This window comes from Fringilla coelebs (genome assembly GCF_963513975.1).
Source record: "Fringilla coelebs genome assembly, chromosome: Z".
NCBI classification, from domain to species: Eukaryota; Metazoa; Chordata; class Aves; order Passeriformes; family Fringillidae; genus Fringilla; species Fringilla coelebs.
Window position 1 is genome coordinate 49,742,339 of NC_140031.1, and position 25,654 is coordinate 49,767,992.

Here is a 25,654-nt window from a genome sequence, read left to right on the forward strand (position 1 = left end):
GTGAGTCACAACTGAAAAGAGTCATTCTGGCTCAGTTATTTACAGAGAAGCTAGAGTGCAAAGGTTCCCCCTCCCCTGCTTCCCATGCTGTAGTTCTTCTGTCAGACACCTCCCATCAGACACTGCCAATCTGTCCTGGTTTAGGAATGGCACTCCCCAATTTTTGCCCCCTCAAAGCTCTCCAAACCAGACACCACTCTCTCGCTCCATTTTCTCCTCCCCTTGCAGTGTGCTGGAGAGAACTGGAGGCACAAAAGACAAAAGATCACAGGCTGAGAGATAAGAACTATTTACTGCAAACAGCAATGAGATATGAAAACGAACAGTAACAGCAACAAACTGCCCAATAACAATTTTGAAGAATACTTCTAAAACCAAGAGCTCTCAAATAGAGTGGACAGACAGGCCTGTAGCCTCAATTATGTCAAAGATACTCTGCTGCCCAAATTAACTCTGGATCACAGCCTGAGTTTCCACACTTTTGTATCTTCTGTTCAGTACTTGTGTTGGGACACTAATCATCATAGAAACTAGTCCAGGAACTCATTTCACAGTCAGACAATTCCATTGACTAACACTAGCCTGCAGTAATAAGAATATGTGGTTCTCTACTGCACTGATGGCTCATCTATCTATTCCAAGGAACAATTACAATACTTCCCCTTTAATACCTAAAACCTCCCAGATTCCAGCTCATATTTTGAAGTGGGTTATTTTACTTTGAATGCGTGAATATCAAAGCCTGAAATACCAGTTTCACTAGTAAAGTTCATTGCCAGGATGCTGTTAAGAAAAACACCCACTGAAAGCAGACATCCAATTGTTGAATTTTACTTGTTTAATAGTTAACTTAATAATCAGGGCTTTATTTTAGGTCTTCAACATTCTGTTGTAACCTGCATTTTCAAATGCTTAACAGTTATGGCCAACATTGTATTGAACATTTTTATGGCTTTCTGTTGAAAAGCAATTGACTGTACAATCATTCCAATGCAGCTGACCCCTTGTAAAATCCTCCTGGGTTTAAACTTACATGTCAAATCTGCAGCATTATTTTCTCTATCACCAGAAATGTATAAAGTTTTGCTTAGAAAAATAAACACCCAAGAAGTTAAATATTGCTTAGTTTAACTTCTGCGAGCTCACTAGGCTCACTGTTTCAGGAAGACCTGGAATTCTGTTAGTCTCCTTGCTAAGAGACTTGCTAGAAAAACCATTAGAGCACTACAAAATGAAATGCTACTATATTTATTTGTTAATTTTGAGAGAAAGTATTTACTCAACAATAATATATTCATATAATAATATTATTTATATTAATTTCAGGTTTATTTTTACAAACAAACCATTGCAAACCATTCTTTTTCTACAGATCACCTGAATTACTTTTTAAAAAATTGCATTTCAATAGAGAAATGGGATAATACCCACATCTGTGGTAAAGTAAAATTATTTACCAAAAGCAAGTTCCAATTTTTGGGGGAAAAAAAACCCCCAACCTCTAAAAAAAACAACAGTCACAGAATAAGTCCAGGATAACCTAGAAAAATTACCTGCACTTCTGATGCTGCATTAACTGATAGAATAGGGAAAAAAAAAAGAAAATTTTTATTTAAACCTACAACTGAGAAGAGTAGGTTATTTGGAGAAAGTGACCATTATGAAAGACTTGAAAAAGAAAACCATACATTTCAAATCTGTCAAACATTTGTGTAAGTTTTAAGAACCAAAGTTCGCAATCTTCAATTTTTTGAGGGTTTTCCTCTTTGACAATTTCTAAATTATTGAAACCCAGATGTTTCAATAAAGATATACAAAATACTTCTGTAGAATTAGGATTCAGTCATGCTTGAAAGGCGCCGTTGCCGTCTCTTGAAGCGCTTTATGTTCCATTTGTATGTCTCCAGCATAAAAGGTCCATTGTAGACAAACAGCACAGTCATCTTGTCATTGTAAGTGAGATTCTGCAGGAGCTGGTGAAAAACACAGAAACAAAAGCCAAAATAGCTAGATGTTCCCCATTATCTAAAAAAGCTGAATAAGATCTATGAAAAACCTTAGGTCTCAAAAATGTCACTATACTAGGATTACAAACTGACACACTGACAAATTAAGTGTATTTGTTCCTAGAAACCCCCTCAAAGGGACTCATTCTTCAGCCAATTTCCATGCACCACTATTCTTATTAGAGGAAAATTTTCCTACCTAATCTGTACCTTCTTGCTACCATAGAACTCATTGCTTTTTTGCTGTATCCAGAGAATACCTCCACTGCTCTGTGGGCACAGAATAATGTTTTTCCCTTTTTTCCTCAGGGCAGGACAGGAGACAGTAACTGTACCAAGCAAATCTATGTCTCTCTGTAGCCTTGTGCTTCTCTAAGCTAAGCAATTCCATTAGTGGAAACTCAGAATTATCTAAATTACTTAGAAGTTGCACTGCTACCTTCTGGAGTCATTCCAGCGCCTGTACTACTTTCCTGAAGTGTAACAGCCAAAGCTGGATACTTATGATAATCCAAACTGTGCCAAACACAAGCCCAGCAGACAAAGGTGTCATGTAAACCACAGATTATAAGCGGTGCTCAGGATGACATTGAACAATTTACCTGCAACTGATGCTCAACTTGTCACTTTCCTCTCCCCAGTCATTTAGGCATTACACCAGATGTTGTTGATTTTTCCCACTTAAATACAAAATTTTTTGTTTGTCTGTACTGAAATGAATCCTGTTTTCAATAAAATTAATCTAACCTAAGATTGTTTATAATTTCACTTTACAGCAAAAACAGGATTAACTCCCAACATGGGAGTTATCTGTATGTTTAATAAACGTGATATTTCACCAGATTTGTATTAAAAATACCAATTTTCAAACCCACTTCTAAGAACATATTCAGTTCATCTACTCATTATGACAGCAAATCACAGCTGTTCAAAATACAGTATTCCTAATCAACTTAACTGCATATTAATTTATACCCCTTCCCTCTGCAGCTTGCATAAAAATACAACCAGGGGAGGTGTCAACACTGAAAAAAAGGGTCGCACTTTTTCCTGTACCCACATGGAACTTGGCCTAGCAAGACAAACTGTCACACTTTCTAGTAAGTAGTGACATATAGCAGGGGCTCAGGAACTGCAGGTAAGCCATCAACAGTAGAGTCTGGCCATCTCAGCCCACCCTGTGCAGCCTTTTTAATTATCCTCTGATGCAGCCCACACAAACACTCTCAATCAAGTAAACCTTTACACAATGTGCTCTCACACTAATTTTTCTTCTGACAGGCCATTGTAACTTGCCATGTCACCTACTTGTGGAGGGAAGAGGGAAGGAGGCACAAAGAGTATCTTCAGCCACCTCTTCATAACCCTGTCTCTTGTTGCTGAATAATGCTGCAACATAGTCCTCAAGTTTTCTCTTACCATGATGTTGACTTTTTTGTTTTTTAATCTTCAGAGATTTTTAAAATTATGCTTTCTCATTTTGATTTTGATCTTTCTGGTTAGTTCTGCATACTCAATTTTCCCCTGTCTCTATTCTTAGTAATTTGACAACAGACTCAACTTTTACAACAGACTCTGGACCCCAGACAGCAATTTTCTACAACTCCTTAAATTTGGGAACCATTAGAGTTAGTTGAGCCATCTACCTTTCAACATCCAAATCATACTGCTCTTTCCCTAAGTAGGAAAGCGCATGGAAAACCTGATTCAGTAAGGAGAGGAATCACAAGAGGACAAAAGGGAATAGATAACACAGAACAACAAACAAGTAATGTGGTCAGGAAATGACCAAACTGCATGGAGGTAAGCATACTGCAAGATCAGAAGGAACAACAAGCATTACCTTCCATCTCCTTCCAGTAAGGTAAATGCTAGGAGGTGGCCTTACGCAGACCCTTCAATTGCTACTTACTGAATAAACAGGACATACCAGCCGGATTTTCTAAAATACACGGTGTAAAGAGATACAGGAGTGATCCTGTAGAGTGTTAATGAAAACCAGCACACTTACTGACTGCTTGTCTCCCTCTTCAGTTTCCTACTGAAACAGTAATATTTACTGTTTCAATTTGTCTTGGACCAAGGTCAACATAACATTAGTCTCTGTTAATGGTGCAGGTGGACAGCCACCCTATTACCCCTTTCAAGACTTGGCACTGCATCACTGCATGACAAGTATGTCAACTGCCTTTTTTAAAATTTTGACTGAAGAGTACAATTAAACTCATCACTCTCAGAGCACAGATCTTTTCTGAGCCTCTAAATCTCAGATTAATACAGGAAAACTATTCAAGTAATCATGTGGGATTCTTCTAGTTCTGATGTCAGCAGCACTAGCCTGCTCCTCCTCCAGTATCATTATCTGACTTGTCTGGAAGTTGGTCTCTGCTACAGTCTGAATTTTATGTTAGCTGGAGGCATTACCTTTTACAGCCTTTTCCATGGTAACCCTGGTCCACTGGTGGCTAACACATAGTACTACCAGTGGGGGCCACAACTCCAGAGCAGGCTTCAGAGAAGATAAGCCTTGGCCTAAGTTGTCTGAATTCTTGCCTGACTGTCCTTAAAATGGACAAATACTCTCTTTAATCCAAATTTCTCAGGTAAGTTATACAGTGTTTATTGGTGTATTATCATACCAAATCCCATTCTCCTGCACTTTAAACTTCCTATTTCATTTTCTGCCACACACCTTTGGTGTAATGAGGAAGTACTGAGATGTCCTTTTTTTACAAGCAGTTTCCACAACCATTTCAAAAACTCTTCTCTCATTCATTGGATCCATTCCCTAAAAAGAAAGAAAGAAAAAAAGTCTGTTCTCTCCACTATGTCATAAGCATCTGTATACAGAAAGAGCAATACCACACTATTCATTCTCACCTGATTTATTTCATCAACAACCCTGAAAGGACATCTGTTGAGTTCTTGCAGAGCCATCAGGTATAACATAGTGGAAACAGTTTTCTCGCCTCCACTATGATGATACGGAGTCAATTCATGAAGTTCAGTGCTACTGTGGAATTTGACTCTAATGCGAATTCCATACTTCTCATACTCCTCCTGTGAAAGCCAGTACCTTTTAAACTTGTTTTCTTTTTATTACAGCTTATTTTATAATGACATGCAAACTACAGGACATTTATACAAATGTACATGGGTCTATCAACTACTCAGGTTCAACTTAAAATCAATATATTAATTCTGGTTCATCTATATATATTAATCCTGTTTCATTTGCTTTCCTTCATTCTTGTCTACTTTTGCTACAGAATTTCCAACACCATTCCCTTTCCATGACTATGATTTGTTAATTCCTGTTAAGAAAGGTTTTATATGCAGTAAGAACATCAACAGGAAAATAAAAATCTTGGCTAGAATAAGAAGAAAGTGATGCCTCTATAAATCCCACTAATGAAAAAAAAAGCCTTAGGATACTATCGATTTGAACAGTAGACTAATGGTGTGTGTGTGTAGGCTGCGCACAAATCTGAACCTCTTAAAGTGCAAACAGCTCAAAATCCATCAACCATTGGCTGTCCAAATCCAGGACATGCTTCAAAACCACAAACAAGGATTCCAAAGCTGGCTTTTCTTTAACAGGAAAGTGAAACTTGGCAGCAGCCTCCGCCAATGATATCAGGATAATGGATGTGGCTCAAAAGAAGGACCATGCAATGAAATGCGTTCATGCTTAAGATGAAAAAGAAATCTTCAGAGGACTCTCTATGATTGCTGAAGTTGTGTTCAGTGGCTACTGAGTTCACTTGGTTGGTCAGAGCATGATGCTAACAACACTAAAGTTGTGGGTTCAATCCCTGTATGGGCCATTTACTTAAGAGCTGGACTTGATGATCTTTCTGAGTCCTTCCAACTTATCTGTTATTCTCTGAGTTGTTCTGATTACAATATGATGTAAAGAGAAATAAACCCCAGAATCTAAGGTCTCTAAGCCCACTGTAATTTCAGATACTTGGCAAAAGTAGGTTTGAAAAAGTGAAGATATAGGCTAGCAAACCAAATTAAAAAGATTGTTGTGAAACACAGCCACAATGGCATCAATCAGACCTTGACAACTGCCACCCTACTATGAATGCCAGTTTGTCTAACTGACAGATTTCCCAAAACCTGACAAAAATGATGCTCGAAGCTCCTTGTGGAGTGAGGGTTGTTGTGGCTAGCCATATGAGTTCTGGCTACTAAGTGTTACCAAAGTCAGACTGTTCTCAGACGCTTCTGATACAATGTTAAGAAAGAACCCAGTAAAATGTTTCACATAGTACCACACAGTCCTTTTGGCTGGAAAAGGCCCCTGAGACCAGAGCCCAACGTATGCCTGAACACCAATCTGGGAAATAGACCATGGCACTCAGCGCTCTGTCCAGTCATTCCTTAAGCATCTTCAGGGATGGTGACTCCATCACCTCCCTCCTCAGTCCATTCCATGTTGAATCACCTTTTGTGTAAAGAAGTTCCTCCTAATGTCCAATTCCTCTTATTATCCAACAGTGACAGCAGGCAGTGTCACCAAGGACATCCACAGGATCTCAAGATTCCTATAAGGCAGACTAACAGAGGCTTGAACTTCAGTGTCACAGAAATATCTCTAATAAAAAGGAAGTCAACCTCTTATCTACAGGAGATGCAAAAGATCCTCCTGCAGAGAACAGCAAGGAGTGCAAACTTGAGAACAGATTATCCACTCTTCTAGACTGCAGCCATTGATCTCTTGAGGAAAGAAGTTATACTCAATGGCACAGTACTGGTAGCTAATCTCTTAAAACTATTTGTTTTTTGCTATAGAAAAGCAAGACCTTCCAAAGAAGAGATTCAGAAAGGTACTCCACAAGCCTTTTGCTTTTAAATAGCTTTACTGTTCCTTCCATGTTCTCCCTTTCAACATCCGTTTTTTATCTAAAAAGACAGTTTTTGTGTAATATAGATCTGTCGAGATAACTATCAAAAGACCTGCAAAGTATGTTTTAATGTTCTAGTTTTTCACATTACTAGCCAGAAAAAAACTGTGTTAAATTTCACTATTGTGTAATCTATGTGTTAACATATGAAAGTCTCAACATCATCATTTCAGTGATCAATTTAAAACAAACTACCAAATTTCCCTCTCCAGTTCATTGCACTGAATACTTCTCCCCAGGTTCTACTGATGCTTTTAACTCCTCACCAGAGGTAAACCCTACTTATAAAAGTTACTGAGAAAGTAACAGGATGGGCCAAATGACAACTGCTTTCAGGACAGATCAAATGCCCTCAGACTCCAGTAAAAACTACATGTAGAACCAAATCAATTCAACACCTAATAACAGGAGATTTAGATTATAATAGAGGACAAAAAATTAACTGAATATTCAGAATTAAATAATGAGCCTAATAAATCTGAGTAACAGCTAAGTAAATAGAGTGTTTCTAACAAAACTTTCTAAGTTGCAGGCCTATTCCAAAAGTCAGGAGGTGAAGTCCTAGTCATCTCGATAAAGACTCACTTGCCTTCAATCAGACTGATAAGTCAGTTCTACTACACTAAAAGTGTTGAGTAAAGTTCAGTGCTTTTAAATAAAACATGTCCACATGACAACTTGTTATTTTTCTGTAGCAATATATGATCAAAACATTTTGCAAGAAAATATGAATGTTATATGAAAAATCAATCATACCTCATTTTCCGTATGAAGATCAACTTCACCAACACACTGCATAGAGCTAAAGAACTTACTGAACTTTCCATTAATTTGTTCAATCATCACTTTCAAGAGGCTTAGCCACTTTTCTTTGACCTAAGAGCAGACATATCCATGTAAAATCAATTTAAGATCTGAATTTTCCCTTGGAGATAGCATTTACACTGAAAAAACATCATAATTAGGGAAGCTAGCATCTCCGTTTAAACTCAAAACAATCTGAAATGTTACCGTTTATTTCTGTACATACATTCCAACAATAAAACAGAATTATAATAATGATGCAGAAGTAACTTGAGCTATTACCTGTGAAATGTTTTGCTTATAGTTATTCAACTCATTTTTCTTTTCCTCTAGATACTCTGTTAACTGCTGTATTTCTTGTGTTTGCTTATTGTATTCGTCAACAACCTGCCAGAACAAAAAAAAAAGCAGTCAGCAAAATATTTGCTAATTGTAACCCTGACTGTAAAAATACCACACTGTGTCAATACTGTTCAAGAACAATTACACAGACCACTGCACTGCACACTAAACAAGACAGTTTTCTAACTTTAAAGCAAGGAAATGGTAAAGCTTTGTTTCTCTCAGATTATTGCAACATCTTCTTTTAAAGAACCATCTTGAAATCTGAGTAGCTGCAGAATCTGGCACTTACAGCACACTGTTCCTACTGTCTAGCTTATTATACCAAGAGATCTAGCAGAGAGTGGGAAACAAGTACAATAGGGGTAGAGGGGGGAGGGAAAGCAATGAACATACTGAAGCACTGAGGCCTGTGAAACAGGAAGCCCTGGTTCTCTCTTCATTCAGAAAAGCATCAATTTCCTCCAACGTGTTTGGAAGAGTCTGAAAAGCCTACAAGACAAAGGATTGCACATGTTACAAAGCAATACTAATGAAGGACTCAAGTTTTCTTTAAAAAAAACAAAATGGGATAAACCATAAACTATTTTGTTACTTTTAATCAGGGTGTCAGATACTCAAGGTTTAACACAGCAAGATTCCCCCACTAACTATTCTGGACGGAGAAAGAAGGTTGGAAGTGCTGTTACATAATTAAGATACATAATTAGTTGGTCTTTAGTTGCCTAAATTGTGCAGGCACAGATACTCAGAGATTCAGGGTAAGATATGGACTATGCTAGATAAGTCATGCAAATGAATACTTCTAAGAGGCTGGGTTCAGACCTCAGTCCTTTGGTGTTGCTACATTAGAGCAGAAAGGTAAAAAAATTTGGCCTCTATTTAGTTCTGTGAACCAGAGACTGTGGATTTCAATTCAAATCACAGGTCTAATTTTCCCTTCCCTGAGCACAAAACAAAGTGGTAGTCAAAGGGTAGTTCAGCACTATTGCAAAGGTGGTTTAAAAGGCTAATGACAGTAATAGAAGTACACAATCCTTTACTGTGAGCCTTCTAATAAAAAAAAAAAAATTATTCCTTGCAGGAGAAGTTAGAAATTCAAGAGTTATGTGAAATTTTCTTTTTGTACGTACAACTTTAAATTCTTCTGGAAAATCTTGATCTGGACCCAATCTGCAGATGTGTTGAGCCTGTTTCATCAATTCCTTGCACTTCTCATAAAGAAGTTGCTTCCTAGTATCCAGTTCATGAAAACGTTGCTATTAGAAATATTAAAAGATATTTTTTAAAATCACCACTATATATATTTTTTTTAATTATTATTGTGAATTTCCAGAGCTAACTCTAGCACACGAGCAATAAACCACATCTGAAGCAGAAAAAGTAGGTGAAACCAGACTATCAAAATATCAAAACAATTTGCTTCAACTAACAAAACTCATTCTACATCTCGGCTCATCAAGTCAACAGAAAGCAAGGTTAACTATCAAAAGCAAGTTTTTCAGAAATACCTACATTTCTTTTCTCTCAGCTTAACATGTGTGCATGTAGATTCCAGAGTTATCTTCCCAAGTTTTACTGTTGTGTACTTCAGCTAAATATAGGAGCCCTCCAGTGGTGAAAAAATTTCAGTTTTCATTTGAAATCATACAGTTAGAGAAATACTTGTTGCACAGTTTTAAAAACAGGACGCAGACACTGACAGTCACTCTCATTACTTTCTGTAACTGTAACTGATTGTTATTTACTAAATACAACAGAAGCAGTAATAATGGCTATGATCATTAGTGATCATCTCACACAAGTTAGTTACCCATTCTCAGCAGCTATCAACTCAAAAAAACCTGTTCTTCCCTCCCTCTCCACTAAGCACTAAGAAAAAGATCTTTGCATTACAGACCAGGATTTCACAATCTCCACACACTGTAAAAATATTTTTCTATACTGAGCTGGTGCTTTCAGAAAGGTTGGAAAATTTTTAGAAGAAGTCTTTTTTTAGACCATCTCTTCTACTTCATGAAGTCCACTGCAGAGGAGGGAAATGTCATGTGGGTTGCAAGGACTGGCATTAGAGCTGTACAGATAAAACAGTAAAGGGAGGACATACCTCCTTTTCTTTCCAGCCAAGATCTCAAGCTACACTGAATTAGCATAAATGCTATTGTACAGCACAATAGTTACCTTCCACTGGATATCTGCATATGCTCTCTAATGGTTTTTTGGATCCCACAAATTTAAAAGTCAAATGGCTTCATCTGAAATATTTTGACATGATAACAAAGGCAAAAGATCCTGTGAGAGGCACCCATACTTTTTTTCTACAAGAAACATGAATTTTATGTATTTGATCATTTCCAGAGCCCAAATCAATTCTGAATCAACTGAAGTGGGGACTCTCAATCCTCAATTGTATACAGAGCTCTCACTTGAAGGGAGGTCTGCAGAGCTGCATGAAATAAGAGTTCAAGTTGATCTGTAGGCACTTAAAATCTGAAACAGATTCAATATTTAACAGATTGAATATGCCTTATCCAAACTATGGTAAGTAAAATTCTTCTGTGAAGAGGAAAATAAATAGTTGGCAGGAGAAACTTCACTATGTGACAGAAAAACTGGAAAGCAATAGATATTTGATGTTACTATCAAGCATGTACTAGAATAAATGCACTGACAGTTCAACAAGTCAATTTTCAATTTTCACTCAACTTTGCCAGTTTACTGTCAATGCCCACATGCAAAATAAAATTTAGACAAATATAAATACACAAGCTTTGATTCCTTATTTCTTCTATATATTAGAAAATATGTGGCAATGTTAATGATCCTGTTAGTTTCCTGAGGGGGCCTCAATGGGACTCCACTTGACGCACACACACCATTTATTAGGAAGGAGGCAGTTTTTAAGAATTATCAGAATGTTACTAATCACCAATCCTGTCTACCGATCTGACCAGATATCTATGTACCAGCCCAAGCTTCTCCCTAAATGGTGATGATGTGTGCAGAGACAACTAGAAACATTACATGAATTTCCCAGTTACAATACACATTACTGACATGAGGCTCATGGCTTTGTTATACTTTCTTACTCCTTACTGAGCTCCAGCCATTACATAATTTTCACTGAACTTTTATAAACTGAGTAAAAGATGCATCATGGGCAAGAACTTATGCAACAATGGTTTTCTAAGTAACATGCTGGACTTCATCTCTTCAACTGTTCAAGTTACTTTCTGCTCCTCTTTAAAAAGTTCTTCTCTGCCTAATTTTCCTGCAAATGATGGTAACTATAACTCAAGTGGTTTTCTAACTACATGCTAAGACCACTCTTTTTGCAAGTACCTGTCCATGCAAAATAACAACTATCTACTGCCTTTCAAGCTGCTTTGCAACTTTATGATCAAGTTGACTGAACTCTTGAAAGACAGGGAGAAATCCCCAACTTACTGCCTTTTACTTGGACAGTTCATTCCCCAGTGCATTGAAAGACTCTACTACTACAAAAATACAAAAATTGACCTTTGCAGCAATTCACAAGCAATGACAGCATCCTCTGCTTTTAGAAATGTATATTTGCTGTGGAACTAACTCCTCTGACTTTTCACCTGAACAGAGCATAGCTTCCTAGTAAGACCTATCAAGGGAAGAATCATTCAGTCTCTTTTCTGTCCTCCAAGAAACACATTTATTTACAGCATGAAGAAATGAGCTATGAAAGAAAGGTAAAATAGCTCTATTGTGCCACTGCATTTTCTGGGTCATCTTGAGCTTGGATTTCCCATGTGGGTTGGAGCTACTTGCTTATGGACAGACTCAGAAGAAAGTAACCCTTCGAGTAACACCTGGCCTTTTTACACACTTCTTATTACAATAAAAAGATCCAGGATAAGACGACTAAGTGGCACATTTTCACAGCAGCTTAGCAGTCTTAACTGAGGATGGCAAGGTACTATTCTGCTTTAAATGAAGAGGCTGAAGTCAAACTACAGAAATCAAGGCTAAATATTTAGCATTACTAACAGCCACTTTGAAACAAAGACACAGAAGCATCCTTTTCAACAGCATAAAGGCTTACCAGTGAGACATTTTCATAGTAGATACCCCAACATTCATAAATATTGTTACCTGTGCAGCTTTTAGCTGTACAGTTCCTGCTTTGTGCTCTGATTGTAGTCTGTTCTTCTTAGCAGTCACCCTGGTCATTTGAAAAGCCAAATCTACTTTGTTGACGGTCAATGGTATGATCCTCTACACACAGGAAAACAAAGCAGGTTTTCTTTCACCAGACTCAAAACTGACATAATCACTACTTTAGAAACTACCCATCCTTTTAGTCATAGCATACAATCTCACACTGTGCTCAGGTCATCAATACTGCTGTCAAATTCAACGAAAAGTGGTGACCCAAGTTATTAAAGAGGTATAGTCCACATGTACTTTTAAGTATCTACAGATACATATATAATTTCCACCAAATATATATAAATACACATATGTAGATATATACACACGCCTACTTTCAACCCTCCCTCACCCCATTCTCTTTCCCTTCTCACTTTATACTATCATGCGAAATATAAGAAGAGTTGAGGCTCTTCATTGTTACTCCATCTCAGTTGTTACTCAGAGAGAAGAATCTAACAGGTGGATATTGGTGGACATCATACATCCCACAGACATAGAAAAAGGTCAAAAAATTAGCACAAAAGACATACACATCTTGTAATGACATTGCAGTTGACTGACAAGATGTACAGCAACTCTTGTATCTGATGTCTTAACTGGAACAGCGCATGACAACTAAACAAGGCTGTGTTTGGGAAATTACATAACAGACTTTAATGATCACTAGAATCTGGTTTGACAACATTGACATTAAAATGTTTGAGTTTTTTTCAAAAAAGTCAGCCTCAGGAACAGTCCAGAGGCTTCAACACCATCAACACATTGTTTACTGTCTAAAGGCTAGCTACAATTATAGGCCATTGAAAGCAACTGTTTATCATGTCTTTATGATCAGGACATAAATACAAATGAATCCTCTCCCTTAATGAAATGGAGGATAAGGTTTCTATTGTAGACCTAGGGGACCTATAAGATAAAATTTTGAGGGTGCTAGAATCTGACTGCAGTGGTGAACCCAAGGTCTGAGATCTTTACTATTTATCATTTTAACACAAAGTTTCTACAGTATGAAGCTGGGCTTCATACCGTAGGCAGGAAAAAGTCTATTTGTTTCCAATTCTCTTAAGCGATTTAAAAATAATTATCAGAAATATAGACTTTAAAAAAAATAGGAGATGAAAAATGGGAAAGTTAAGATTATTCAACAATTAAGAAAGCTAGCTTGAAAACACTAACAGTAACAAATGTTGCATGCCTCCTGCTTAAATTACAAGAATTGGACTCTTCACAAAAGTGGAACACATACCAAGTTAAAAATACATACCTTAATGAGATGCATCAATTCAGTAACAAGTTCTGCTTTCTGTTTATTTATTTCTTTGATCTTTACATTTGCCAGCTGAAATTCCTTCTCTAGGTCAATAGCATCTTGTTCCAGCTGTCTTAAACTATGGGAGGAATCAATATTTGATTCATTGTGATTAAAAATAAATCATACTAAAAACACAAACATTCATACACTTGATGACAAACCAACAGTAAGCAAAAATAGGAATTTGTAATCATAAACATTCCAAACACACTGGAGGCATTCCCAGCCTATACACTTTAAACCAAAGAAATACAACACACAAAAAAGTAGCAGTTAAAGAAACTCCTCTTTTGGCTACTAACAGCATCATTGTGCAAGCATAGTCCTTTACTTCTGTAAATTTCAAATTGGAGAAAAAACATCAGTGTAAGGAATGAACTTTTCTTCTTCTGATACTTTTTTGTAACAATACAGCACAGGTGAGTTCAGGAAGTTTACTTAATTCTTGTTACATAGCCTAGCCAAAAAATAATTGTATCCTCATCTCAGCGAAATAAAACAGAGTTTTCACTTGCTTTAGAGCTTCGGAACATGGAAGAGGAACCATGACATTTAGTGAGCTGCAAACCATTTGGAGATTTTTCAAAACTTCTGAACAGGCCAAGAGGAAGGAAACTACAAACTGGTCATTCTCGCTTTGATCCCTGGGAAAATTGTAAAACAAGCCCCTTCAGGAAGCAATTCTAGAGGCATAATGGAGAAGGTGATCATGGAGATTCATCAAGCATTTACAAAGGGCATGCCATACCAGTGAACCCAACTGTAAAACAATGAGGTGACTGAGATCAAGCAGTTGCTACTTACATCAATTTTCACTTTCTGTTAGGGTATCTGACAGAAGCTCATCTCCACACATATAAAAGAGACCACAGCAGATGCCAGAAGTCCAAGTAATACCCTGCATCTTGGCTAAACCCAGGCCTACCACACAAGCCATAAGTCCATGAAATGCCCATCTCCACAAGCCCAGAGGAGCACAGGGCCATGAGAGCAGATGGGAACGCAAATTCAGGACTCAGAGAAAGGGACAACCTGTCCCAGGACAGTCCCAGTACCAGTGTCCAGGTGTGAAACCAAACAACCTAGTCAACCCCAAGACACCCTTTGGACTGAGGGCAGTTGCCTTCTTGCACTACAACTGAATCACAGAATTAGCTGGGTCGGAAAAGACCTTAAGATCAAGTACAACCACTAACCTAACACTGCCAATTCCTTCACTAAACAATGTCCTTAAGATCATACCTACATGTCATGTTATAAACCAAAAAAGTAACTGAAATAAATCAAAAATCCACTCTTCCAGGCAATGATACCGCTCTCATGTAATTTCAGGCTCTGAAATGCGAAAGTAGTATCTGAAAATACTATTGTCAAGTAAGTCTACAGGGGTACCACACTGGGCTTCAAGAAAATGAGTGAACACATGCCCGTCTGTGACTCCATCTGCAAGACTGAACAGCAGTCCCCGACCCTAATTTAAGTGGTGGCACAACCTTTGGTGACAGCTCTCCTGTCAAAGAGACAGGAGAGCTTCAGGTTCCTTCCTCTTTAACAAGCCAGTTATTCTCCACTGACTGCAGTTAACCTGGAAACCCTGCGGTTTTGTGGCTCTTTCATGTTTTATGGACATTTCTGTCTGCATTAGCAGTACTGTGAATGTACCAAACATGTCGCTGTGTATTTGTGGGATACTCTGAGTGACCCGAATTTCTCACTGTGGCTGAGCAGCCTCACTGCTGGCCAGTGAAGGTTCACCAGGGTTACCAATTGCTCACTGAAGTTCATGAACATATGGATAACGTTTTGAAGCAGCAGAGTGTAAAAATTACATAGAGGAGACAAAACAGAGTTCCTACTTATGATATAGAAGATATCTAAATAAAAATGTATATAACATTTTTATTTACATATAAATATAAATATAACATAATGAAAGGTCTTGTTTCTGACAATTTTGCTGTTATCTCAGCGGAGATTGCCCTGAATCTTTGTTCCTAAAGGCCAAGTCCTCCAGCTTCACTAGTCATCAATTCAGTGTCAAAAGAAACCTCAGTCTGTAGAAGGTGACATTAGCATCCCCAAGAACAGAGTCCTTTAACCTCTGCAGTCAAAAAGCCACTATCAGCTGCTGTTACTGAGACTTCTCCCAAGCTGTTCAGCTGCGTCTCTTGTAGAACAGCACAGTGCTGGACATTGTGTTATAGAATAGACATTATGGGATCCAGCAGAAAAGCACAGGACTCTTACTATTACATATTCAAGAGTACGAACAAATGTGAAGAAAGGGAGGAACTAGGTCATTTGGAGAATAATACGTATAGGGAAACAAAGGAATATGAAGACGAGGGACACTTAGATGTAAAGAGTGGGCTGGTTGCTACCCTCGTCCAGCCATGCCCAATTGGTACATTCTCTTTTTACTCAACTCCATTCCTTCCTCCTTTCTTACTTTCTACTCAGCACTCATGTGTTTGGAAGTCTAAGTGCAAACAACTGTAGTCAAATCACAAGTCAGAGGGAGAAACCTGCTTGTCTGTGATGGCTGCACCTGGCTGAAGAGACCAGAGCGAGTCCACCGTGGGATGATGCAATTGTCCAAGCTGCCAGCACCCTGGTACATGGGTGCAAGAGAGTGTTTGATCCCTAATAAAGACCAAGGCACACTAGACAAGTGGTCCAGGAGCCAAGACAGTAAGCGAGTCACTTAGAGTGACACCACAGGAAGAAATGGCTACTGGGGGATTGGCCTGGCTGACACAGACTGCTGCCATGTGTATGTACTTATGGGTAAGAATACAGGAGTACTGGCTATGGGATGCAGACTGGGAGAGTCGTGGCTACCTCTGTACACATATATTACCTCTGTATCTCTGACACAAGGACCACAGAATGAGCTACTGGAAACTAGGGAGTCACAGCCAGTTTAGCATGCAGGCACACATGGGTGAGGGAGGCAGTCTGTACAGGCCAACAGAAGCAGGGCTACAGCCTCAGGGGTTTGCATTTCCAGGTACAAGCAAATTCAGAAGACTGAGGTCTAGGGCTAGATTCAGAGTGTCTGGAACCAGCTGCCAATGGAATCCACACTGCCCACAGATATGCACAGGCAATGCACCAGGGTAATCCCTGGTGCTGCTCAGACACGGTACAAACACAAGGCAAACACCAGTGCTGCATCTGTCCAGCTGCTCTGTATGACCACTGCACAATGCTGTTCAGATGTGTTCTCTGTGTGTCTAGCGGGAAGTCAGGCTTATTAGCCTCACCACGGGATACATGCGGGAGCATTACCATGCATCAGCTTCATCTTCTTCTCCGTCTGCGGATCCAGACTAATTTCTCTCATTTTTTGAGTGTTGTGTCCCACGCCATTTATGCATTCAAATTTCAAGACCACAGTCTGGATTAACTTAGGACTAAATAGGAAAAAAATGTGGTTCTATGGGGGCCCTTGGTTTGTTTTATCTTGCCCAGAAATCAGTACCAAGGATTGTGTTTTGGATCCTGTCCTATTTAGGACTCCTGACAGGGACATGGAAGAGCAAAGAGATGACCCTGTTGATAGGCTTTTAGACACTGAACTGGGAGGGATCAATACACCTGCAGTTCGCAGAGGTCTACTGAAGCTGGGGAAGCAGTTGACAGAAGATTTGAGATTCAACAAGGACAAATGCAGAGTCCTGTCCTGTGAAGACAGTGGGTCTGGCAGTAATACAGGCTCAGGACTGACTGGCTGCAGCAAAGCTCTACAAAGAACCTGAAGCACTGGTGGACAGTGAGCTGTGCAAGCAGTGCACCCTGGCAGCAAACCAGGCTGTATGAGTAGAAGCACAGGCAAGATAAGCGATTTTTCCTCTCTGTTCAGCACTGCACACAGTTTGAACCATGTGCCAAACCTCAAAAACTTGGTACAAACTCAGAGAGCAATCAAGATGGTCAGAGGCTACAGCACACACTCTACAGCGCAGGATGAGGGTGCTCTGTTTGTTCATAGTCAAGAGACTAATAATAGCACTAAATCTTTCCACAACAGAAACCACTGACAGGATGGAACAAAGTTCTCTTATGAGGTACACAGTAGAATTGAAGACAGTGTTCCTAGGTTAAAACAAGGAAGGTCCAGGCTGGATGTTAATGCTGTCTACACTGCCTCCTAGGAGTGTGTGATTAAATGAAATACCTGTTGAAACATGCCCTGACTGTGCCTTATGACAAATGGTAACAGAAAAACTAATTGCAGAGGCCCACAAAAACAAAAGATATGTAATGAATGATACTATGGACTACTGGGGCCTTACTCAATCCCTGACATGCTTGCTTGGTACCATTTATGCACATTGTGGCATTATCTAGATATGTGCTACAAAGTTAGAACATTAACCTAATAATACATTGAGTAAATACATGCAGTGATATTTAACTGGAATCCTATGATTTTACTACAGAAAATCATCTGGAACATTGCTATATGTTGTGTCAGATACTGTTGTAATTTCTAAACACCTTCCTTGTCTTGATTATCACCTGTATCTTATGCTCAAATACTGGTTACTTTTTAAGGGTAAAGCACACTGCAAGAGAAAACAAAAATATCTCTGCTTTTAAAATGGAAACATAGCTATTATAGATTTTTCATAGATAATACAGCTTGTTTCCTACCTATCATACTTCACACCAATTTTCGATTCCAACTGCCTCCTCCGGTTTCCTCTCTCTAAAAGCTCCTTCTTCTCTTGCCTGAGTTTATTGTCCTTGTGATCCAGAATTTTCTGTCTCTCAAACAGTGCAGTCAAACGTGCATCCAATGACTTTAATGTATTACTGATGTCCTGAAATAAAAGAACACGCACCACTAGTATTCTTACTGCATGCCATACTAACATATGCAGGCTCTGTTTAATGCATGATAAAACAGCTAAAAGGTCACAACATACACAGTTTACAGAAATACATTGGTACCTGTCGCTGGTTTTCCAACTGTCCTCTTTCCTCTGTATTCACTGAACTAGTGAGATACTGTGCCTCCTTCAAGCAAATATTACTAGAGATGGTTTGTTTTGTGTAAGTAGATATTTTAATAATATATCTTTCTTCTGCTGTATAAATTTGCTTCAGATTGGTTTCCTGTATGACCTAAGAAAAACAGAAAAATATTAATCTGACAAAAGCATTACTTAAGGCAATACTTTCCAGAACAAGGAAAAGGTGTGATTGATAAACACAGTAAACTTCAGCTTATGCAGGTCCCACTAATTAACAACCTTTACAAAAAGATGCTAAGTTTAATGCAGCATTACACTTGTAATTCAGACTGGTAAGCAAAGAACTGTTGAGATACTGTTGGAGTATATTACCATAACTAATTAAACAAGTCTGATTGTCAGGATATTACAGACACCAAAAAAATTTTGTTAGCATTGGTACTGCATAGTGAACAAGGATTGTATTTGTTTCAGATATGTAACATGTTGCACCTGTATCCTGTGTAACAGACACAAAGTACTAAAGAATTAATAGATGAAACCCTAAAGTGAGCTGTAAATGTATTAGTCAAGCAAATGTATCTGTAGGAAAAAAGAACGTATAAAAATACCAGAGCTGCTAGTTTTAAAAGCTTCGTATCAAAAAGGATAGTATAAATACCAGAGCTGCTAGTTTTAAAAGCTTCGTATCAAAAAGGATAGTATAAATAACCAAAAATTTACCATCACTCAAGATACATAAACAGAAAAAATGTCCACTAAACGAGAAACAGCAAGAAGCCTCCATAGGATAAGTTACATTTGACTAAAAATATTGTTCAGTTTATATATGCAGCATCAGCTATATTCTGTCAATTACACTTAGTGAATAATTAGGTTGATTGAATTTGTTAAAATGTCTAGCAATCTTAACCCATAATGAAGTGTTCCCACTTCTACAAGGCAAACAAAAAGGGTAAATAAAATTGCTAAAGCAATTTTTTGCATTCTCCATATTTACTTGCCAAACAACTTCCAAAAATAAAACTCTACACCACAGGTGCATTTATGCTTCTTCAGGTACTTTACCCTTTCAATCATGTCTCTGGTCTTCTGTGTTCCGACAGGAACATCATGAACACGGTACTGGTAACAAAGGTAATTCATCACAGGAGAAGGAGCATCAAATAACTCTCGCAAATATGAATAAAATCCATATTGGCTGAAGAAGAGATAAAAAGCAAGCATCACAAATGAAATTCAGCAGGTAAGCAAGCTGAAGTTACTGAAGGGTCAGAAAGAAGTCCCACTAACCCAGAACTAAACTGGTGATAATTTGATTTGCATAAAAAATTCTAATATATAGCAACAAAAGAAACCTGCATTTTAAACTATTAAATAAAAAACTATTTAAACATTAAAACTATTTCCGAATACAATCAGATACATACTGTAATTGTTCAATAGGTGTTGAAGGTAAACTTTCGGCACATGATTCATCAGGTGCACATACAGCATTCACTCTTAGTTTCTGACGATCACGCACCTATATTAAGATTATATTAGATTATTTGGTAAAAACCAGAAAAATACGCCACATGCAAAAAAAATATTAATTAGTGATTCAGAGTCAGAATTATTTTCAACTAATGACTTCTGGAAGAGCTTACAAATTCACTCTGGCTCAGAAATAACCAAGCTCTCTAAAAGCAAACTCTATTAACATCCCTGAAAACACTATATGCTAGAAAATAAAAACAATCAAAGAAAACCAGAGCCAAGTGCTCAGTCTAAAGAGCTAATCATATAAGTGAAGATCAGTTGAGCTGGTTAAAGCAGCCTTGGACTGAGTTCCACAACCACACAAACAAGATACGCCCCCAGAACTTCAGGGGGCTTATAGGTTTCAGGGGGCTTCAGGTTTTTATACCTGAACAGTACCACTGCTGTTCAGGTATAAAAAAGTGGTTAGCTTCCATGAAGAGTGGACAAGTCTTCAAAAATTGCAGGACAGTTTGTCACTAAATACACCGCTGTGTTGACAGTAGTTGGGAAACATTGTGACAGTTTAATAGCGTATCTTCTGTTTTTTCCTCTTGCATCATCTGCCTGACTTTCAAAAGGAACAATCTTCTCACTGATTCAGGAGACAGCAGAATTATGAAAAAACTAGCTTAATTTGCTGCTTAGAGCACTGCATGTCACAAAAGATGCTTCCTGCCTCTTAATTCAAAGGGCAGTGGAAAATTTTGGTACTAAATTATTACATTTATGCTCTACCCATTTTCTTGTACACAGTATTTTCTATTTAAGTGACTACTGCCTTAAGGGTGGAAGAAAGGAGGAAGACAATCTAAAAAAAACACATCTTCTAATATTCCTACATGCATCCAGTTAGACTAAGGTTTAAGGAAACCTTAATTCTGAAGAAAATCTTTGAACACTGCACATTATCCACTTCACATACTACTGTTACGATATAGATATCTATCATTATCATACAGATTTACTTGGTAGACTCCCAAGTTCAGGGTTCCTAACTCAGAACTTAATATTTAAAATTGGTGCCAACTTGCCTCCACCAGAAATGTCTCCATATCTTCTTGACACTCAAAAACGAAAGCCCTCATGTCATTGGACGAAATGTGATTTTCAATATACTTTGCATTTCTACTGTCTTTCATATTGATCTAATAAAGAAAGAGAATGAGCAAACGATTTAATACAATTCAACACCCTCAAAAACCACTTTAAATAATCGAGATGATATCCACACATATATTTAATGAAAACAAGAACTATGTCTTTAAAAATATATTCTTTGCCTTTTTTGCAATCAGTTCTCTTGGGAGGAAACCTGTGGTAAGTCACAGATCACTGTGCTTAATTTTTAGCCATCCATATCCTTTTTCAGCACTCCTGCAGTTATCACCATCTCTCACCATACCACCTCTCCCACTCCATCCTGACCTTACAATTGAAACCACCCCCCATCTTATGTCTAATGGCTCTGCTCCAGCACCAGTAAGGGTTTTTCAATTAGCAACAGAAAACGCCACACTCCTTAAGCTGAAGTGCATTTGAATTCCTAAGAAAAAAGCCCCACACACTTAAAATGGACAAAGCTTTCAAAATCTGAATGAATTTTTTTTTTTTTCAGTTTGTGTTTTTCAGCTAACTTTCACTAGTAATTAAACATTACATGAAACACAAAGGCAAAATTACACAGAACTACACAATTTAATAATCTCAAATTGGTGAAAGGCTGGGTACAGTTAACAGCAATTTGAAAGCTGTAATTTTTAAATACACGAGACTAATTTACATGATACTGAAGTGTACTGGTTTTGGCTGAGGTAGGGTTAATTTGCTCCACAGTGGCCAGTATGGGGCTGTGTTTTGGCATTGTGCTGAATAGAGGGTTCATTACACAGACATGGTTGTTATTTCTGAGCACAGGTTACACAAAGCCAAGGCCTTTTCTACTCTTTGTGCTGCCACAGTGGTAGGGTAGGGATGCACGGAGACTGGGAAGAAACAGAGCCAGAACAGGTGACCCAAACTGACCAAAGGGATATTCCAGATCATCATCCTCAGTATATAACGTGAGAAGGAGAAGGAAGCGGGTACACCTGGAGTGATGGCTTCCCAAATGTCATAGTTTAGGAATGGTGTTCTTCAATTTAGAAGGCCCACTAAAACCATGCCACTGCTTGCTCCGCATGTCCCCTCCCTGCCTGCCTCCTGCTCCAGCAGGATGGAATTGAAAACTGGAGGCAAAAAAGGTAAAAATCATGGGTTGACATAAGAATCATTTACTGGAAAGAGCAATAAGATAAGAGAGCAACCAGTAACTGGAGCAATTTTAATAATAAAAGGGGTAAGACTAACAATTTAGACACCAAACAAATGCTGACTGCCCACTGTGACTTCTCCCAACCTGAAACGGATGCCATTCTCAAAAGCAAGAGTCCCTTTCCCCCGCCCACCCTGCGAAGAGGTGCAGTTATATGGAACAAATTAGAGTCTGGCCACACCCGCTCAGCCACACAAATTTTGGTAATCCTCTCAAGCATTACCAAAATTTGACCCTGTCCTTGGCCAAAACCAAGACACGAAGTCACCGTCATGCATGATGGTCGTGCATGATGGAACCCAGCTCTCCTGGAGATGGCTGAACACCTGTCCATCCATGGAAATGGTGACTTAATTCCTTGTTTTGCTTTCCTCGCATGCATGGCTTTTGCTTTCCTATTAAATTGTTTTTATCTCACACCATGAGCCGTCTAAGCTTTTACTCTTCTGATTCTCTACCCAATTCTGCACATGGGGCAGTGACTGAGCAGCTGTCTGGGGCTTGACTGATGGTTGGGGTTACACCTCAACACAGAGAAAACAAATCCACACATCAATTGATGTCACAGAGGTTAATGACGCCATAAGTAAAAGTGAAGATATTCTTATTGAAGCATTTATAAAATTATCTTGATGTGGTCTTTCAGGGAGAATTCAAAGTTCTGGTTAGAACAACAAATACCTGGGATTCTATTTTAAACAAAAGTAATTTTGAACAGTCCTAGTACATGTACCAAGTGTAAGAATTTGTATATAAATATTCTAATATGCTGATTTACATTATAGCAATATTTTATTAAGTTTGTTTGCAATTCTGCAAAGAAGTGCAACTGGAGATCTTCATCCTCTTCACACTACATGGAGCATATACTGCAAGAGGTGCAATGCACTAAAAAAAGTAATATCCTCTTTGAAAATTTAGCCCTGCTATTTCTAGATCATACAGCAGCTATCAAACCAAAGCAAAACACTAAACAAAACTAGCAACTGATTTCAGTGTCTCTAGATGGCTGGGTAGTGCAAACAAAAAAAACACTCAGAAATCACAGAGGGAAGTAACCACAGCTGAGCAGGTTGTGCTGTAAGGGGAGATACTCAATTGGCAACTACCACTGCTTTTTTTAAGCACCAACTAAGAACTACATAAGTAGTAAGATTGTATTATAACTGGTTGCACCACAGAGGAAGCCTGCAACAGGCATCTTCATGTGGAGGAAAGGAGCCATCGCACCTTACTCAATTACTACATTGCCTATGGAATTCTAATTATGAATATCCTGCATGTACTTGGCAGTACATTCCAAGATGTGTCTCAAAAGTCTTCCAGTCAATCTCGAAGACTTGCAAGACATACATAATCTAACTGTAACAGAGTGGTATGCAAGAAAATCTTCTTACTTCAAGCATCATGGGTTCACAAGTTTTTTTTTTAAACTTGTCTTTGTTGTTTCTTAGCCACATAAGAGCAGAGTGCGTGTCTTCGAATCTTATTCTAAGGTTCTCTTCCTTCATATGCATTATATTATTAAGTTGTCCAAGGCGATCAATTATTCCTGTAATTTAAGGTAGTTTCTTAAACAGAGTCCACAGCAAGTACACATTATAACCAGCATTTTCTGATATCTAGTGACTACACTCCTCCAAAGCTAAGGTTGTTAGTAAATGGTAAGAACTAAATTTCTCTTTCCAGAATGGAGATGCTGCTACTTCTGAAGAAATCTTAAAAACTATAACAGCTTAAAATCTAAAATAGAATTAAAAACTTATCCAAAGAATAACAAAATATGGTAAGCTCAGTAAAAATACAGGAATTTTGCCCTGAAAGTATGTTTTTTCAAGATTTTGAAATCAAAACCAAAAACATCCCCAGAGAAAGAGACAGCAGGACTAGTAATGTGAAATATCTGTGTTACTTCATGCTGGCAGAAACCAAAATGTGTGACGAGAGACTGTGTATTAAAGCACCTGCTATTCAGAAGAGACAGAGATCAAAACCTGAGAATTTTGTGCTATTCAAGATAAAATATAGGGTCTCCTTCCCCAAATCACCTGGACTCCCTACCTCAGTTTCTTCTTGGATTCTATGATTCTTGGATTGCCAGACAGGTATGGGCAAATGAGCAACATTCACTAGGAATATGTATACAACACCCTCACTACCAGTCAAGCTTCAGTTTTTAAATTTAATTTCCTTTCTTAGAAAGGACTCATTGCAAATCCCAGAATAATGTAAAGAAAATCTAGAATTAAGGTTACCTAAAATCCATCTAAGAAGGACAATTGCAGCATCAGCAGCTGATATACTAATATAATATAGGAAGTAGCAAAAATACTACCTCTTCAAAGCAAACTGCTTTCTCCATCAGGTTTGGGATTGCTTTTCACAACCTGCTAACTACAGACCTTCTTTTTTAACCAAAAAATCCCCCAAGCCTCCAAACTCAAAGGAGTTACCTTACCCAGATATCCTTACCCAGATATCACAAGTACTGATTCTTTGAAGGATAGTTTTAAGGTCAATTGTTAATTTTCCATCTTCTTGTTCAATTTTGAAAGTGGTTGTTACTTTTAATAAAGCTATTAACAAGAAAGAGGACTGCTATACATCTAAGCCAACTACAAGGCTTGAAGCAAACACCTTGAATTATTTCCCTACAGCAGGACAAGGAGATTTTGTACAAGCAGATTCATTAAAATAATAAAATTAATTGACAAAGAAAAACCTTAAGTAACTTACTTTTCTCTTCCCGCTCTTGGTTGTTTTTTTCTGCTCTTAGATCACTGACATCATTATCAATATTTGCCTTCTCTTCTTGTAATTTTTTCAGCTCAGCATTAACAGCATCAATTTGTGGCTGAAGATTCTCACAGACTGCCATTGTGTCCAGCTCATACTGCCACTCTTCTATTATTTTTTGAGTTTGGAGTATTTTCTTCCGCCTGTTTGTTTCTTCATCTTTTTTCATTCTGAATGCTTGATTAATTTCTTCAATCTAAAAGTTTGGAATATTTCCAACAAGAAATGAGTTTGGTATACAGAACCTACAACAAACACCGAGGATACCTGTGCAACTGCTATTAAATGCTGACATAACCATGCTCCCAAACCCAAAGAGTCTGTTACAGTTCCCACAGCACTATGACACAGTTCCAGTAGCACTATGGCAGTTGAAGAACATAAGCAAAAAAACAGTCAAGCCTATAAATCAATTTTTGAAGTTCCTTCATTTTCACAAAAGCAGAATCTTAAAGGTTAATAAACTGATTAACGGTTCC

At 38.1% G+C, this 25,654-nt stretch overlaps 1 protein-coding gene across 1 annotated transcript in view; it reads right to left on the reverse strand.

Annotated features, from left to right (window-relative positions):
• Positions 1-272: 272 nt before the first annotated feature.
• Positions 273-25,654, reverse strand: part of SMC5 (structural maintenance of chromosomes 5) — a gene marked incomplete at its 5' end in the record, with an annotated part of 41,068 nt that continues 15,686 nt past the window's right edge. Inside the window, 16 exons of the mRNA XM_084225902.1 lie at positions 273-1,973; positions 4,699-4,794; positions 4,887-5,066; positions 7,676-7,795; positions 8,006-8,110; positions 8,462-8,557; positions 9,199-9,324; positions 12,191-12,313; positions 13,515-13,638; positions 18,222-18,391; positions 18,522-18,695; positions 19,613-19,745; positions 19,975-20,069; positions 21,100-21,213; positions 23,777-23,931; positions 25,116-25,371. Of these exons, the coding sequence (XP_084082028.1) occupies positions 1,833-1,973; positions 4,699-4,794; positions 4,887-5,066; positions 7,676-7,795; positions 8,006-8,110; positions 8,462-8,557; positions 9,199-9,324; positions 12,191-12,313; positions 13,515-13,638; positions 18,222-18,391; positions 18,522-18,695; positions 19,613-19,745; positions 19,975-20,069; positions 21,100-21,213; positions 23,777-23,931; positions 25,116-25,371 (2,208 nt within the window). The 3' untranslated portion in view covers positions 273-1,832. The remainder of the gene's footprint in view (positions 1,974-4,698; positions 4,795-4,886; positions 5,067-7,675; positions 7,796-8,005; positions 8,111-8,461; positions 8,558-9,198; positions 9,325-12,190; positions 12,314-13,514; positions 13,639-18,221; positions 18,392-18,521; positions 18,696-19,612; positions 19,746-19,974; positions 20,070-21,099; positions 21,214-23,776; positions 23,932-25,115; positions 25,372-25,654) is intronic.